At 36.7% G+C, this 19,056-nt stretch overlaps 1 protein-coding gene across 1 annotated transcript; it reads left to right on the top strand.

Annotated features, from left to right (window-relative positions):
* Positions 1-4,499: 4,499 nt before the first annotated feature.
* Positions 4,500-13,833, top strand: LOC113319068 (polyubiquitin-like). The gene is made up of 2 exons (XM_026567366.1): positions 4,500-4,693; positions 13,563-13,833. Exons 1-2 carry the CDS (start codon positions 4,500-4,502, stop codon positions 13,831-13,833), a joined length of 465 nt encoding a protein of 154 aa, XP_026423151.1.
* The last annotated feature ends 5,223 nt before the right edge of the window (positions 13,834-19,056 follow it).

The raw sequence follows: 19,056 nt of genomic DNA, 5'->3' as shown, positions 1-19,056 counted from the left end.
GAAAAAAGTCCTAAAAGGAAGGGAAGTTCTATGCAAACACAAACAAGGCTGACTCCACCAACAAACCTACTGATTTCTAGCAAAAAAAAGCATGATGGCTCCACTTAGATTGTTTCTAGACCAGCTTCTAATCCTTCGAATGGGAATTCGTTACAATTTGAGCAAACCCCTCTGGAATCAATCCGAGTCAAAGTAAGTTGAATAGAGGCGAGGGAAGCTGTAGAGCTTTGATACCCAAGGCCTCACCGCATTCCAAGGCGGCGCAGTCACGCATTCAACTCACAGAAACCATCATGAACTTCGAAGTATGCTCAAAAGAGTAACCAATATTTTTCGAACGACTTTCCTATTAAGCTCGTTACCCTATAGGTCTCGTTCTATTCCAAATTTTAGGTTTAGGTTCGCGTTTGGTTTTGTTTTCCTAAGGCGGGCAAGAAGAGAACGGTGATGAAATCCGAACCCTTATCTTGTATGGCCAGTCCTTCCCTTTACTAGGAAATTAAAGCAGCCGTTTTCAAGTCCTCAGCATATATGCAAACGAAGGAATACAGTAACTCGCTGACAGGGGATTCGCGAGTGTTTCGAAACTTACCTCCCGTTCCAGACGGGGGATGAACCCTGAAGTCGACTCGGGCCACAACTCCAATGTCGTGTACGAACCCGAGGGGCCGAGGTGATATCGTAATCACCGTCCTTCTCTGCAAACAGTTTAATATTTAATACTACCCTTCCGTAGTAGGGTTTAAAAAAAAGAATGTCCAAATGTCCAAGTCCAAAGTCCAAAAGAAAAGGAAAGTCTAAAAAAAAATAATAAAAAAAATAAAATGTCTTTCTTTTTTCTTTCTCTCTTTTTTTAATAAAAACAAAAAAAAATTCTTCTTTCGCTCCTTTCGCTTTGTCTTTTACTCCAAGTCTTTAAGTATTCACCAAAGCTTTGGCAAAATTTTCTTTCGCTCCCAATTCCAAAATCTGTAAGGAAAAGAAAAAAACCCAAAAACGTAAAGAAGAACAAATAAAATAAAAACAAATAAAAATCTAAAAATTCTACCTAAGCACAAATCCGCGTCGGCGACGCCAAAAATTTGATGCTTTTTCAAAGTTGTTGTAGATAGTGATAAAAGGGTTGTTTTAAGACTTGTGAAGGCAATGAATTTTAGACTTAATAAAAATTTAAAAACAAACAAATTTATTACAAAATTGACTTCAAGATATTAGAAAACAACCAAGACACTGATTTCACTATTACACATGAATAAATTATGGTAAACAAGCGAAAACTCTAATTATATTTTAAGACTCTTATTTCTTAATTGACAAATAATCTGGAAAATTCTCAAAAATTAATTGTATCCTAAGCATAGATTATCTAAACAAAGCATAACCTATCTAATTGAATCACAACTAATGAAGAATTTTTTTTTGCAAACAATTAAAAACTCTGCAAAAGCAGTGATTGAGTGAATTATAAATTATAAATTAGAGGAAATAAATGATTACCAATTATTCATGCGTAAATAGCTTCCTCACTGCCTTGGTTGTGGGAGAATTAGCTCATCATCATGTTGGAAACACGCTCAAAAATCATTTTTATTGCTCAAGGGGTTTACAAATAAAGAAAATGGGAGAAATAATGCTTAAATCGGGTTGTAACAATTATTTCTGTTACAAACCAGACTGTTACAAAGAACGATATAAGGTTTGTGTAGTTGTCACTGTTGCAGATAAGTCTTCCCTAGTGTCGTTGTTACTGTGCAAATAAGTAACATCAACAATGGAGTTCTCTGCAACTTTGATTTCTCGCTTCTGTTGTCTTCTAAAGTCTCCCTAACTATCCATCCCCCATCTATGCTATCCCAGAAACTATTTATAACCCAACAACCTCAAAATATCATGCAATAACTTCATCGAATTCTCCATTACTCGGCATTGATAAAAAATATTCTCGGGAATATTTTCTTCCACTTTTAGCTCTTCCACGCGTATACAGCTATTGAATCTTCCTCATTTAACTTCTCCACGCTTCTGCAGAGACCCAGCTGAATCCAAACACGATCAGCACACGTTTAACCACGCTGTAATCCCGTGAATATCTCATCCAGCGTACGTGCTGCCCTGTTTTCTTCTCACGGATTTTTCAGCCAAATTTGATCGAAACAAACACTCATACCAGCTTTGTTATGACGTATCACGTCTACCCATTAAGTTTCAGCCCTTTAGTCTACCCAAAACTCCTTCAAGAATCGATGAAAGTTACACAGTTGAGAATAAAAGTTTCCCTCCAAAACGAATTTTTGAAATGTTGAAGATGATGTCCCCCTAACCAAACTGGGGGTGCGAATAGCAGGTGCCCAACCGAGGTGCCCCTTATCCAAATTGAGGGTGCCTTTAGTACTTTTCTCCGGGAGTTCAAATAGCAATTTTTGAGCAACTTTTCAACACAAGTGTATTTATCCAAAAACACCTACAAACACACAAAGTATCAAAATTAGTACAAAAATCGAGCACTAACAATAGATACATTGAGTACAATTTAGACACAAAAATGTATCTATCACAGACACATCAATCTCCTTTAATTTCATGTTAAAAATCGGGTCATGGAATTTTCAACAAATAACACTAAAGAGTATCCATAATTTCCCAACTGGTGATTCCAATTCAAGAGGACCAAGTGGTGAAGATAAAGAACCAGAACAAGAACCAGATGATGATGCTCTAATAACAATTGAATACCTCCTTCTGCTGCTCCTATGAGATTGTTTTGGTACAAAAATTCTGTAAATTCTTAGTTCTAGAACAAGGTTTGGAAATCGGGATAATATCTTGTTATACTACTGGCGTGCAATGATGCAAATATATATATAAAATGAGACTTTCTAGTAGTTATATATGACAACACCTAATATTGGTAAGCATAGAAAGGAAAACAATTTGAGCATAGAATAGAACTAACGTAACCAATTAATGTCAATGAACCAAGAAAACAAAAAAACGTAGATTTATATTGAATCATTTAAGTCATACAAATGGTTACCCGTGGGTCGATAATGAATTTTGGATATTAGCGATGAGACATTCCTATCACCATAGAGAAATTTTGTCAACCAGCTAGCCAGCAACAGTGCTTTTTAAGTTCTTCATATCTTTAAATTTCAGTTAAAATAGATGAAACACAACCAGCATGAATGAAAGCAAAAATCAAACAAAGGTCAGTATAAAGAAAAAAAAACCAAAAAAATATAAACCCTATAAGCAAAAAGTTAATGAGAAATTGATTACATTAGTTGATTACCTTGATTAATCCATTTGATGACCAGAAATTAGTAGAGACAGAGATGAATCCTGGTCGTCTTTGTGTTGATGCTGATGATTTAGAAGGGAAATTTTTAGAAACAATGGAAGAAGATGAAGAGGATATGATTGATTCCATCTACTACACCAGAAGTGACTGTTTGTATCCAACATAAACCATATTTTCCCATACAATGACATATATCTAAATTCATGAATCGAATAAGAAACTAAAATTGAAACTGAAATAATTAGGTTTTTCAAATCGCAAAAATAAATAAATCTGAAGTTGATTCCAAAGGCGATAAATTAACATTCGCAATCAAATTGCATGATAAGAATAGATTACACTTATCTTTCCAATCGCTTTAAGTGACGAATTCTTCAATGTTGAGATTGAATCTCATCAAGGCTTCTCCTGGATTGAGTTGCAATTCCTTGTTGCAGTTCCTGCATCAAAGAAAGGAATGGAGAATAAATGAAAGAAAAGAATAGTTTCTCTCGATCTCTATCGTTCTCACTCTGAGTCTCTCCTGAAATGAAATCTGAGATTATAATCAAATGAGTTCAGAACGATTGTAACTCTTAAGGGTAACTTTGGTACTGAGAAAATCATGTAATTTTTGAATCGGTGAAAATTTGGATTAACTCGTTAGATTTTGGATTAAACTGTCCAATACGGGTGAATTTTGGATTACACAGTACTAGGCCTGAAATGAGTGGACTAAAACGTCCAAAGCCCAGGAACTTTGGGACTAAATGTCAATTTCTACTATGACCATGCCTTTCCATATAAAACAAACCCCAACGACCACTGCACCCCACCAAAAGTCCACAGTAGCTCTTTCCCTCCCCGGCACGTAACTTAGACGGTACCCTAGAGTCCCGGTGCCCCCTCAAGAAAATTAAATGGGCACAAGGTAGTTCTAGAATGCTACATTCCTCCTTGAATACTTTCCAAAACCATAGTGTCTCGCTTGACGCGTTCAGAATCTTCCAGAAAAACCCGAAAATAGTAAATAGTCTCAACACAACTACATTCGTTTTACACATCTTGCTTCCGGAACATTCCAAGGAGGTTCCAATTCTCGTCTAAGAGCTTAGGTTATAAATAGAGTCTCCCTTATCTACTAAACACATACATTCCCTCTGGGTTGTACCACCATCTCATTCTCTATTCTAAAGGAATTTTAATTCCTAACCGTGCAATGCAGATTTTTGTGAAAACTCTAACTGGGAAGAAAATCACCCTTGAGGTCGAGAGCTCTGATACTATTCACAATGTCAAGGCTAAGATTCAAGATAAGGAAGGCATTCCACCAGACCAGCAACATTTGATTTTTGCTGGTAAACAGTTGGAAGATGGAAGAACTTTAGCTGACTACAACATCCATAAAGAGTCTACTCCGTAGGATCAGAATATCGCAACAATTATATCTCAGCGAAATTATCAATGGTACAACACAGTAGCGTCGCAGAACAGTTTCAGAAATGATAGAATAAATGACGTCATCTAAAGTCATGAGAAAGATGTGACAGTCTTGCGAAAATTAGAGAGCTTGCGAAATTAACATTTGTAAGGTTGCGAGAATGTCGCAAATCATATCCAAAAATAAAGGACAAGTTAGATGTCATCCACTATGTATTTCCTTATAAATAATCATTCGAGTTGTAAAGGAGGGAGAAATCTTTTTTCAGTAAGAAACAAGCAAATAGGAGAGAGAAAGTTGAGAGCAGAGATCATTCTTGATTTCTTTATCTTTCTTGTAAGAACACCCAAAAATTTATCAATAAAATTAAGAGTGTAAACCTAAAAATGAATTGATCAACAATGAAGTCATATGAGGGGTGTAGTGTAGGATTTCCTGCAACTACATAATGGCGCTAGAAACAGGGAGGAGTTGAAGAATATTCTAGAAAAAGCTAAAGATTGATATTGAGATTTGTGAAAATTTAAAGTAATTGATTAAGTATTTTTCATAATTTCTTGAAATACTGTTAGCATTGAAGAAATGGCTAGAAGAAGAAATACATCCGAACAACCGACTACTATTAGAAGAAGCAAAAGAATTTCTGGAAGAGAAAGAAGTGAAATGGGAGAATCTACTAGAATGATAAATAATAGAGAAAATCTAATTAAATCGCCAATTCAACAAACACTAGTTCAAGAGAGGAATACAAATTATGACAGAGTGAGCGTACACACTTGGCGATCAAATTCAGCAGAAGAAATAGAAGAAGAGCAACAAAATAGAAATTATAGACAGGAAGAGAGAAATCAAGAAGCATATGAAGGAATAATTCATGGAGATGAGGAAATTGGAGCGTTAGAAACATTGAGACGAAGAATACATGAAGAAAGAAGAGATGAGGCATAAGAACGTGCGAATTTAACAAGGCAAAATCACGAATTAAGTATGGAGAATATCAGATTGCAGAATAGAAGATCGAGAAGTATTACAAAATCATATTCGAGATCGACTAGAAGAGAAATGAGGCAAAATTCACCCACGATCAATGTTGGAAACGATATTCAAGAAGAAATGTCAAATCTTAATGAAGAATATCGCGAAAATAGCGAAAGAACCGATGATCGTTACATTCCACAAAATGAAACTTTTGATGATGGGCAAATTGGAGGAAATCAAGATAACGGGCAAAATCAGAGACAAAATAACCAAGATGGCGAAGGAAATCTAGAGGAAGGAAGAAGAATTTTACATGTGAGAGAAACTCAAAGAAATCAAAAGACAATTGAAGAATAAATTGAAAGACATAATGCTGAACAAGCACGTTTAATCTGCGAACGTGAAAGATTGAGAGCGAAAATGGAAGAACAAGAGTTTCAGGAGACAATTCGCCAAAACAATCATGAAAATCGGGAAAGAAGGCGTATACAAAATCGGAATAACGATAATCTCAATGAAGAGTATGATAGAGTAAAGAGAATGGCTGAAAGACAACGAATTGAATTGATAAGAAATGAACAAAATTATGGAGGAGAAAATGAACGACGTCATCATTTGAGAATTCAAGATAAGGATGAGGAAGAGAATCGCAGAAGAAGGAGAGATGAGGATAATGAAGAAGAGATACAAAATTTCGCAAGAGAAGATAGACGTGAACGCAGAAGAAGAGAAGCAAAATTAAAGAGACCAATGGGTTAAGATTCAGGAGTAAATAAACAAATCTTGAAAGAATTAGAAAAAATGAGGGGAATGTTAAATAACAGAGGAGAAGTAGGTAGAAGAAAATTTGATGAAGCAGTAGAAGAAGCTGCGAAAACTCCATTTACAAGGGAAGTACAATTAGAAGGAATACTACCGAAATTCAATTTGCCTGCATTAACCAGCATTTTCGATGGAACAACTTGTGCAATTCAACATATTAAAGCTTATGTGAGGTGCATGTTACAATGGGAAAATCATGATGCGGTATTGTGCAAATATTTCGCATCCAGCTTAACAGGAGAAGCGTTAAAATGGTTTGAAGGTTTACCAAAGAATACAATAACCTCCTTCAATCATTTGCAGACTACATTCTTGGGGGCATATATAAGTAACAATTCCTCATGACCTGGTATAGAAGATGTGCTTGGGTTAAAGCAAAGGATTGGCGAAAGCTTGAAACATTTGACTAAAAGATGGAGAACTATGTGTAGCGAAATGGCTGGCCGTGTAGATGAGAGATATCTCATATTATCATTTATCAATGCTATGTTTGCAACAAACTTGTTGTATGTCTAAATTTTCAGAGTCAAGAATATGATTACAATGACTGAATTGCGAGAACTTCAAGAAGAATACATTGCTTTAGAGGAAAGACAAAATGAAATGGAATCATATCCAGTTGCGAACACCAGCTCACAAACAACGAATTCTAGCTTATTACCCAAGCTAATAAACACAGTGGCGAATACTTCGCAGGTATAATAAGAAAAGGTGACAGGTAACAATCAGCAGAAGTTGGTAGCTATGGGGAGTCGAGATCAAGAAGAGTATGAAAGAGAAAGAAATTTCTACAGTCGTGGAGGAAATAACAAGATTCAAAGACTCTATCAACCTCAAGAAACTTATGGAGGTCAAAGACCAAACTTTAATAGAGGACAAGGAGCTCACAAGGTAGTATGGGAAGAAATCAAGATGCCACCTCTAAATGCAAGTGTGGAGAAGATATGGGAAGCTATAATCTAGATGGAGAATATACCAACACCATGGAATATGGGAACGGAACCACCTCCAAATCACAGAAGTCATGAGTTTTGTTCTTTTCATCATTTTCATGGACATACCACAAACGATTGCAGAAATGTAAAGAAAATTATTTTAAGAATGATAGATCAAGGAAAACTAAACGTCTTTCTGGTAGGGCATCCGCAACCTCAACCATTACCACCACCGTCAGAACATCACAAAGTGAATACGACGAAAAAGGAAGAAACATTCTTCATTGAAGTTGGTGCAAAAGAAAAAAATCTATTCTGTCACTCTCCCGTACATTCATATAACACAATTGAAGATTTTCATGATAATGTTTTGAGTAGAGTGTCGCAAGAGATAATAATGGAAGAGAAGTTATGAATATTGCGAAAATCTCGCGATTAGAGGAATGGCAGAAACAGATCATTTCTTTTACCGCAGAAGAAATTCCCGAAGGAGAAGAGGTGCATGACAATCCATTGGTAATAAAATTAGAAATTAATCCAAAACCGAAAGAAGATGAGGATGATGAAGTTGAAGATTCATGGGCAATCAATAGAATTCTAGTCGATACTGGAAGCTCTGTGAACATCTTATTTTATCATACTTATAAAACCATGGGTGGAAGAGATGATGATCTTATACCATCAACATATAAGATATATGGTTTTAATGGTACTGCTAACAAGCCTAAAGGGGAGGTTACTATGCAAATTCCATTGAAGGGAATATCTTCTGAAATCTCATTCTGTGTCGTTGATGTAGAATCACCCTACAATGCATTAATTGGTCGACCTTGGCTACATGGGATTCTAGGTGTAGCTTCAACTTTCCACCAATGCATCAAATTCCCTCACCCCAATGGTGTAGGAATCATAAAGGGAGATTGGGTTGAAGGAAAGAATGTTACGAAACTGAGATAGAATCTTGCGAAGGAAGAGCAAACAAGAAGGAAAACTGGCGACACAAAATCAAAGATGTACAAAGAAGTGAGAGGTTGATGGTGGATACAATCGAAAAGAAAGGAGAAGAGATGTTGCGAAAAAATGCTAGCTCAGAATAAAAAGGATGAACATACACTACCAAGGAAGCAGTAGCAGAAAAAATAAAGAAGCAGAGGATGGCAAAGTAATAAAAACAAGAAATGTATGAATGATTAAGTTGTTGCGATAATCTCGCAATAAGTAAAATTCTCAAAAATACATTTGATTGAACAACAAAATTGAGATTGCGAAATTCAGATACAATTAATGATTTGCGAGACTCTCGCAGAGATAATGAATTTTACAGAAAATAATCAGAGAAGAATGACAAAAAGAAAGAGGCGAACCTTTATGGCGTACACCCTAGTTCGCGAATACAATTTCGCAAGAGGCAAATGTAAGACCTAAAGTACGTCATATAAGGGGGTACCTGTTGCATGCTCAGGGAAAGGCTACACCGCCACCGGAACCTGAGTCATGGAGATTTGGGGTCAATAAAGCCCATCCGGGAGAGGCACCTTGGATTCTCAACTTAAGCATATGACTTAGGTTGGGCGACTAAGGTAATAAGGACTCTCCCAAGGAGTGCAGATCTGATCAAGGCGCCGAGGTACACGGTTGAGTCAAGAGTGCCGGGGCGTTTGAAGCGTCCTTGCCATTCTTGACAAGTCTTGGCTTATACTGCACTCGGCCTGAAGAAAACCCCACTTAGGGTGCAGTCTCGTAACCATAACCCTATAGGTAAAAGGGATAAGAGGCTGCGAAAACAACTGGTTGTTGTTAAGACTGGATGGGAGGAGCTAACCTTGTATGGTAGAAGTACGCCTCCTTGAAGGGGCAACCAGGGGAGATAAGGGCGGCACCCTCCATTAGGGAGCTGATAAGTGTCTTAAGACGCAAATGTCATGAGGCTTTTTATTCGCAAGGATATTAAGGCTTGTCATATTTGTGCAACAATCCTGAAGAGGCAATAATACAAAAGAAAAAGATAAGACGAGATCAATGGGTTTTCGCATGAAAGTGCGAAGACGTCCTGCGATTTCGTCGCAAGACGGCAATGTCATGGGGTTTATTTTCGCAAGAATATTTAGGCCTGTCATATTGTCGCAACATTCCTGAAGAGGCCATAATACAAAGAAAAAGTTAAGGCAAGATCAATGGGTTTTTGCATGAAAGTGCAAGGACGTCCTGCGATTTTGTCGCAATGACAAGAGGTGGCATAATAAGACCTTTAATTAGGAAGGCAAAATAAGACCACACAGGAATGAGATTTTGAAAAGAAACAAAATTCACTTCGCAAAAGGTTGCGAAATTATACAATAAGAATTTTTATGAAATCTCTCATTTGGATTCAAATAACAGAGGCAAGTATGGGAATGTATGAAATTAGAAAATGTTATTTGTCTCCATATGAGAGATTTACTCAAAAATTCAAGAATTAATGATTATATTGATTAACTGTATTGCAAAGAAGAATTGTTTTAATTTACGCAGGTCAAAATGAAAGAAACACAAATATACAGAAAGAAGAAATAAATGTACAAGTATTACAAAGAATCAAAGAAAGAAGTAAAGACTATTTCTTGGTTAATCCTTCATTATCTTCATCAGACTTGTTTCCTTCTTCATCTGCGTCAGAATCTCATCACCATCAGAACTTCCATCACTATCAGATTCTTCATCAGCTTCGCTATCAGAGATAATCAAACTGGGAGTATTCTGATTTCTTCTAAAAGACAAGGATAATCAGAATGTGGGATATTATGATCATCACAAACCATTGGATGGTTTGATTGCGAAAATGCATAGCGTCATTCTTAAAATTCGCAACGTGATTTGATTTGATTCTTCAATCTAGAATACTTGTCGTTGCGAGAAGAAAGATTCTTTGCGAGTTCCTCCTTTTCAGCTTCAAGTTCTTCAATCTTTTCACGATATATTTTCAGAATCTGCGAACAAAAGACAACCAATTATTAACTTGATGAAAATTCATAAGAAGCAAAAGATTAGTAAAGAAGAGCAATTAGCAACCTTCTCTGTCAGAAATCATGTCTCTAATCAAGGCTGTATGTTCAACTTGGAGACTAACATTTACGCCTAAATCTTTTCTAGCATCATCTAAAATTTTCGCAGCCCAGACAAATTCATCCTCACTACTTATGAGAAGACGAGAACGAATTTGATTTTCCCTTTCGCAGAGTTCAATATTCTTGCGGTTAGCTTCATCTCGCTCAAGTTGAACTTCAAGGAGAGCCTCTTGGAATTTCGCCAAAGCCTTGGCACCTTGATCAGAGATACGATCCTTATCATCTATGAGACCGCTAATTTTGGTTCTTAACTCATTGGTTTTCTCTTTGGAATCAATAAGGAGACGCTTAAATCTGTTGGCTAAGCCTAAACTGGATCTATGATCAATTTCTAAGAGGCGAAATTTGATCTAAGTTCATTTAGAGAAAGAGATGAAATTCTATCATTTGAGAAGCTATTTAAGGAATTGTTAAGACGTTCAAGAAGGGTATCATTATCCAAGGCATTAGGAAATGACGAAGAAGGGTAGCTTCATCAGAAAGACCATAAATGTCTGCAAAAAGGATCATTTAAATAAGATAAAAAACAGATGAATGAATAAAGAGAAAAGAGAAAAGTAACATACCGTAAAGCTGATTATTAGCTTGTGTGAAGACTAGAAATTTTGTTCTTATAGAGGAAGAATCAATTTCTAATTGTCTATTTTCTCGCGAAACCTTTAACTTCAGCTTCCAATTCTTCATTCTTTTTGCGAAATTGAAGATTCTTCTTTTCAAGATTTTCGCGTCTTCTCTCTAGATCTGAGGCAACGCAAAAGAAGCTTTTCCAGCCTGCGAAAATAAATAAAAAATATTAATATAGAAAGAGATTTTGAGTTATAACAATGAAGAAGTAAAAGATAAAAGTATACCAGACTATTGAGAGAATGCAAGAAGTCGGGAGTCACTGATCTAGAAACTCCACGAAGAGAGCTATCACCATCTAGTAAAGGGACATCACAAAGGGTAGCGAGATTTGCAGGTATTTGCGAATTGGCTATCTCCCATTCCTTGTAGAGAATCAGAAAAGAGGCCAGAAAGCTTAGCCATAGAAGATTCAGGTGGAGAATCTTCAGTTGCAGCAAGATCATCGTTATCCTCATCACCCTTGTCACTTTCAGAATTTTCGTTAGGAAGAACATTTGAAGGAGAAGAAGAACGAACTTTTCTTTTCTTTGGAGGAGGACCAGTTGATTTTTCCCTGCGAAGAGCACCTTTACCTTTATCACCAATCTTCGCAGCATCAGCAGATTCTTCTACTTCAGCAATAATCTTCACACACAGATAGAAATAAGAAATGGAAGCATGGAAGTAACATACTATTTAAAGTCATAAAGAAAATTTCTTACCTCATCTGTGTATGAGCGAAGAGCTAACAGAGTACTAGATTTCCCAGTCCTGTTATAACTATCTTTAGTTTTTGGATCTGCGGAATGTCGCAAGAGTTAGCGAACAGAATAGTAAAAATCAATAAAGAAATATAAAATGAGTTAAAGGGGAAAACATACCTCTTTCTCCTTCTCGGGCCAAGAGAAAACCCAAGGTTGATATGCAGCGAGATTCGCAGGAAGAACGTTTGATCCAGCAATGTAGGGTCCCCTTTAGAAGGAAAACACACCATTTATCATCTTTGGATTGGCGAGGAGTTGTGTTTTACCAGAATGCCAGTCAATATCTTGCATAAGAATTTTGGCTTCATCAATGTTATCTTTCCTTCTTAATCGAATACCCCAGCGAGTATTCTCTTTCTTCATGGAGATAAGTTCGTAGTTTCAAAGAAATTCGCCACTGTATACTTCTCAGCAACTATCTCTAGTTTGCGAATTTTGGATCCCTAAGTTCTTTGGAGTAAAGAGATCCTCTACCAGCACCACGATTAGCGAACTCTAGCATCAGACGGATGCAGTCCCCACTTAGTTGGAAGATGGCTCGCGAAAATCCCGGAATGAGCGAGAATTTCATAAAATAAAGGAAGTCTGGGTTATAAAGAGGAATAGGGAGACCTGCGAGAATGACCTAGCGAAATTATGATTGATTGATCATCACAATTTTGATTAGAGAAAAGCTTGACAGAAAGAATTGATTTGGCATTCTCACCAGGAATGGTGGAGAGTGTAAACCTTTATAGCAAGATCTTTTTGGACATCTTGTAAATTCTTCTCATATCTATGACCACTTGGAGCCATGTTTGAATATAGAGTATGGGAATGTATAAAGTAAAAGGATTGAAGGAAGAAAAAATTACAGCAGCAGAATTTGCAGAAGAATAACAGAGTTGCAGAGATGAGAGAATAAAAATAGAAGAAAGAAAGTAAAAAGAAAAGTAAAAGGGGGGATAAGAGTATATAAAGAAAAAAAATTTTACTCGAAGAAATAAACACCATTAAGATGAAGAGACGTGAGCGGTTGAAAAGTAGCGGTTACAGAAGACGTGTCAAGAAATAAATGGAAGAGATAGTACGTGTGATAAATGTGGAATACGAAAAGATAAGAAGCTGCGACATTTCTCACATCATTCTTTACTTTGCAGAGAAAGATATGAGAAGAGGCAAGATGTAGGATCAAAATCTCGCAACAATCATGTCTCAGTGAAATTATCAATGGTACAACACAGTAGCGTCGCAGAACAGTTTCAGAAATGATAGAATAAATGACGTCATCTAAAGTCATGAGAAAGATGTGTCAGTCTTGCGAAAATTAGAGAGCTTGCGAAATTAACATTTGTAAGGTTGCGAGAATGTCGCAAATCATATCCGAAAATAAAGGACAGGTTAGCTGTCATCCACTATGTATTTCCTTATAAATAGTCATTCGAGTTGTAAAGGAGGGAGAGATCTTTTTTGAGTTAGAAACAAGTAAATAGGAGAGAGAAAGTTGAGATCAGAGATCATTCTTGATTTCTTTATCTTTCTTGTAAGAACACCCAAAAATTTATCAATAAAATTAAGAGTGTAAACCTAAAAATGAATTGATCAACAATGAAATCATATGAGGGGTGTAGTGTAGGATTTCCTGCAACTACATACTCTTCATCTTGTTCTACGTCTTCGGGGTGGTATGCAGATCTTTGTAAAGACCTTGACTGGGAAAACTATCACTTTGGAGGTGGAGAGCTCTGACACTATTGACAACGTGAAAGCCAAGGTCCAGGACAAAGAGGGCATTCCTCCATATCAGCAAAGGTTGATTTTTGCTGGAATGCAGCTCGAGGATGGTCGTACACTCGCCGACTATAACATTCAGAAGGAGTCTACTCTTCACCTTGTCCTTCGTCTCCGAGGTGGCAATCATTAGAAAACTCCTCTTGTTTGCGGTAATGATTGTAAAGTAGATGGTTTAGTTCATTGCTGTTACGTCATGGTTATTATGCGCTGAATAAATAAAAATTAGATTTAAATGGAGAATTCAATCTTTTCAAAGACAGGCTGGACTTATGGCTAGAGCGCCCAAATCCTCTATATATTTGACACGGGTTTGTCGTAATGCTGGAACTATGGCGAATGCATTTATGGTCATTTTATGTACTCTTTTTAAGATTTTTGCTCAGATGGATTCAAGTATGTTTAATGCTTACTGGGTTTTTATATATAGTTCCTCTTTTTTTGGAATTTTTGAGTTTCGAGTGTTTGATTAGACCACTTTCCTATAGAAAAATCTACATGACCGTACTTCAAAAATCTACATGACCGTAATATTTTGTAGAACATGAATGAACAATTACCTAGGTAATTGGGTTCTGATTTCAATATAATCAAAAAGAGTCCGCCCAAGCTATCGCGAATAGTGCAACTGCGAAAGTGATGCTTATGAAACTAAGAGACTAGGAATGGGTCGTCTAGCAGAGGCAATTCTTTTGGTAGAAAGTGATGCTAATTGAAGCTGAAATGGTCTGTTTAGCTTTCTCCCTGTGTTAATAATCCAATACCTCTGTTAATAATTTAACATGCAACATAACATGACTCCCAGAGTCACAGTAATTTCCTACTGATTCAAACTAAAATAAGATAATTGGAATGGGTATGGGATGTGCATCCCCATCCTCGTATTCCAGTACTGGAATTGATAACCAGAACTGAGTTGATAATGGAATGCTTGCATGGAGTCCTGCAAATTGAATTGAACAAATACAAACCAATCACTTCAATGAGCATCGTCTAGGCCTTCAGATAGTCCTGGTAGTGGACCGTTAATAGACTATCGAATTTGAAGGGCAGTTACTTTTTAAGTCAAGTAACCCAATTATAAGAGAGAGATTTGGAAGGAAACAGTTCCGACATGTTGTACTCATCTCACGGTCTTTAGTGAGATTCTAAACTTACAAATGCGATCAAAAACTAGCTATAGCATTAATAAGGAAAGCAAAAAGGTGCTGGAACAAACAGAAACCTACAAAAACATATCAAATGGGTGTCCAGGTCTGCTTTCAAACCGGCAAAAAGTGCTCGAATGAAGTCTGTTTCCGAACAGGTAACAGGTGCTCGAAGAAAGTTGCAACGACTGATTCCGAGGTAAAAAATGGAACCGAGGAGGGGATCCCACTGATCTCAATCTGATTGAAGCTCTTCTTTTTCTAATTATATAAGTGATAAGTAGTGTCAGATATTTTCCAATCAGATGTTCTAACATAAGAGGTTAAGATAATTTGGTTTGTTCCTGGAATTGGATTTATCTGAAATTCATTTCGATCTTCATCCAAAGTGTCAGGTCCATAGTTACTCGAGCCCAAGAACTTGTTGAGCTTTTCTTGTTTCTATCATCATCATCATCATATAACCATAACTTGGGGATATCATCAGAATATCTAAGCTTGATTAATAAACCTAACCGTCCATCCAATCTAACAATTGAACACTATAAGAGATAAAAGTAACGTCATAGCCAGGCTGATCAATGATGTAATTTGGGACCCTAATCGTTCTGAACTTCTCACTTCCAACATCAAATGCCACAATGATCTTTGGTCTCTCCTTATCCTCAGCATTACTAAAGGCAAGCAAATCAGTGCTATAATATATCGAACCATTTATATAAACATAAGATCCGTGAGATTCTAAACTATATGGTGGTATCTCATCAATTTTTCTCCATTGATTGTCTCCCATAATCAAGATCTCACAAACTGTATATGAAGGTCCCGAACTCCATATGCCAACCACTTTAAATTCCTTAGTCAGGATCATATCCCAATGTACAGGTAGCCTTTGGAGAATGCACATATATTTTATGGGTTCTTTTGGTTGCATCATATAACAATTTTGATTCAACCCATGGTGTAACTTCTCCGGTACTGGGGTTGCATATACAAACACCAGGGTTGATTCTTGTTTTGCTGAAGAAACCCATTAAACCATTTACAGGTTTCAACATCTTTTCATATTTAGGACAGTCAATATCTTGTATGGTGTTAAAAGTTGACGCTGATACTCCTCCACCACTGCCTCCAAACAATATGTCAAACGTCATTAAATTATACTTCTTCTTATACTTCATTTTATGATTGGTGACGAGGAGAAGGGGTCGCGTTTAAGAACGCTCAAAATGCAGATTGACAAATGTTGTATCTTTTTGAATTAAGTGAAACCAATTCTTGCAAACACACTTGAATCTCAGTAGTGACTTCACTGGGAGTCTGGTCAATATCTCAATATTGACATCGTCATTGAGATTAAAAATCTGTTGAAATTATCAGTTGCACATTCTATGGGCAATCTAAAATCCTGCGGTTTATAATCTCTTAGGGCCTCTCCACTCATTGTCAATTGGTTTTGAGTTGGATGCCCGCATTCTAACATGGTATCAGAGCAGGCTATTTGTGTCGAGTCATTTGACCGCACCTTTACTCCGCGTCACCCGATTTATTATTGTCCACGTGTTAGACCCAACGAGACTACACGTGAGGGAGCGTGTTGAGATTATTAGTCCCACATTCTATGGGCAATCTAAGATCCTGCGATTTATAATCCCTTAGGACCTCTCCACTCATTGCCAATTAATTTTGAGTTGGATGCGCGCATTCTAACAAAATCATACCACTATCCCTACTGCTAATGGTGTTTGATATAGCATTTACTTCATTGTGATGACAACAATCTTTACTTCTTTTCTTTGTCTTCTCCCGAGTCTCTCCCTTCATTTGCTTCCTTTTCTGGCCATGAGGTTTCAAATCGGAACGAGAACCAAATTTGTTGGGTGCGTGGTTTAAGACATTATTATACTTAAAATTAGCTTTCTGAACCCCGCTTTGTGGACGGCGATTACGCCGACGACCAGATAATCGTGCTCCCTATATGCCAATTCAATTCACAATGAGACAAAAAAAAATTAAGAACCAAAATACTTTATTGCAAAAGAAATTTGTCCTGAATTCAATTGTAAATACAAATTACAATTTGTCAATCACAAAGTAAAAAGAAAAAGAAAATTCAGAGCACTTACTAAACCAAGTGGAGAAAGAAATGCCATTCTTGTTCTTTTGCCACTTGCAGACTTGCTCTCCTTATATTAACACCTATTGTTAAATAAGAATTTACGAATGACAAAGAGATTAATCAGTAAGGATCCTGACGGAGATATGGAGGCTAGGGTTTGGTGAAGAGAAACGAAATTTACTAAGTATTTGCATGTACTTGTGAGCACGCAGCATATATGTCGCGGGGTTGTAATTGTGGGGCTTACTAACCGTACCTGTGAGGCTTGGACCGAGTTAGTCTTGAGTTTTGGTGTACCTAAATTGTTTAATCCACAATTAGCCGAATTTGGTGTCTACTACTGGCACCTAGGGTTACGAAGAAACAAGAAATTATCAGACAAGATCCATAGAAGCTATAGCCCACGCCAGAATCAAAGTCTTTGCCTCCAAACCCTAATCACTATGATGCGATTGTTTCTTTCTCTCCATAATGTCCGGACTACAGTTGCTGGGATAGTACGCATTCTCTTGCAAAAATCAGAGTGAATCTCTAATCAATGGCGCTGTCTCTATGATTTGTAAAAAATCTAACTAAAAATATCCTTGTGTAGGTTGGGAAACAGACTTCAATCCATATGATATAGCATTGCCTTAAACATCCATATAACAGAGTTTCTCCACGGCATTCCATTACAAATTTAGAAAGAGGCTACAACAAATTCCTTGAGATAATAAAAACAGCTAGAATACAAATAATTCTTAGACAGTTCGCCAGAAGATAACAGATTAACATTCATGAGAAAGAAAAGATTAGATTCATTGGATCATGATAGTCTTTACACACGATTGGAAGAAGTTTGGAAATCTATACAAATAAGCAAGAATTACAATCTTACAAAGTGGATACACAACAAAATGTAAGATATTGAAAGGAAAGAAACATACATGAATCTTTGCTATCACAAAACCGAACAACCTGAATGTGATCCATCTTTTCGTTCTCCTCCTCTTCTAAACTCTTAATCTTCTTTCTTAAACTGTATTGATCCTTGCATTAGTGATCTGGAAAATGATCTTTTGATGAGTCCTATCACTATTGAGGAGGTGAGAAACACTATCAATCAAATGAAAATTCATGGAGTGCCCCAGGGCATGATGGTTTTCCACCGGACTTCTATAAGCAGAACATGGATCTCTTGATAAATGGTGTGTGGCTCATGGTTAGGAATTTCTTTGAGATTAAACATATCCTCAAGGAAACGAACTATACCTTCTTGAGTCTAATACCTAAGATAAATAATCCCTCTACCCCTGCAGATTTTAGACCCATCTCTCTTTGTAACACAAGTTACAAAATTATATCTAAAATCATTGTGAATAGGATGAAACCATTGCTAGGGGAAATCATTTCACCATACCAGGCAGCATATGTGCCCAACAGACATATTCATGACAATGTGGTGATTGCCCATGAGCTGGTTCATACCATGAAAAGGAAAAAGGGTTATAAATGGGTATATGGGTCTTAAATTAGACATGTCAAAAGATTTCGATCGGGTTGAGTGGACTTTCTTAATGTATATCCTTAGGAAATTTGGCTTTTCTAATGATTGGTGTGATATTATCTATCAGTGCATTAGTACAACCAACATCTCAATTATGCTGAACGGTACTCCTTGTTCTTCATTTAAACTCTCTAGAGGTTTAAGGCAAGGAGACCCTTTGTCTCCTTACCTGTTCATCATTTGTATGGAGTCTTTTTCACTCTATCTTTTACATGCTGAATCTGTTGGGCTCATTCATGAGATTAAAGTTACTAAACATGCTCCTAGCATCTCTCATCTGTTCTTCGCAGATGATTGTCTCATATTTAGTAATGCATCCCATGAAGAAGCTGATCATTTAATGTCTCTTATCAATGAATTTAGTCCTTGCTCTGGTCAGGTCATTAACATTAAAAATTTGGATGCCTCTTTAGTAAGAACTGCAATCCAGATTTTTGTGTTTCTCTCATTCGCCAGCTCAATATTAGGAAAATTGACCTTAATGAAAAGTACTTGGGTATTTCCCTTTTCATTGGTAGATCAAAGAACGATGCTTTTAGTCAT

Source organism: Papaver somniferum, chromosome 10 (genome assembly GCF_003573695.1).
Source record: "Papaver somniferum cultivar HN1 chromosome 10, ASM357369v1, whole genome shotgun sequence".
In the NCBI taxonomy this organism is placed as follows: domain Eukaryota; kingdom Viridiplantae; phylum Streptophyta; class Magnoliopsida; order Ranunculales; family Papaveraceae; genus Papaver; species Papaver somniferum.
The sequence above is the reverse complement of the archived record's forward strand: the minus strand, read 5'-3'. Positions and strand labels throughout refer to the sequence as shown.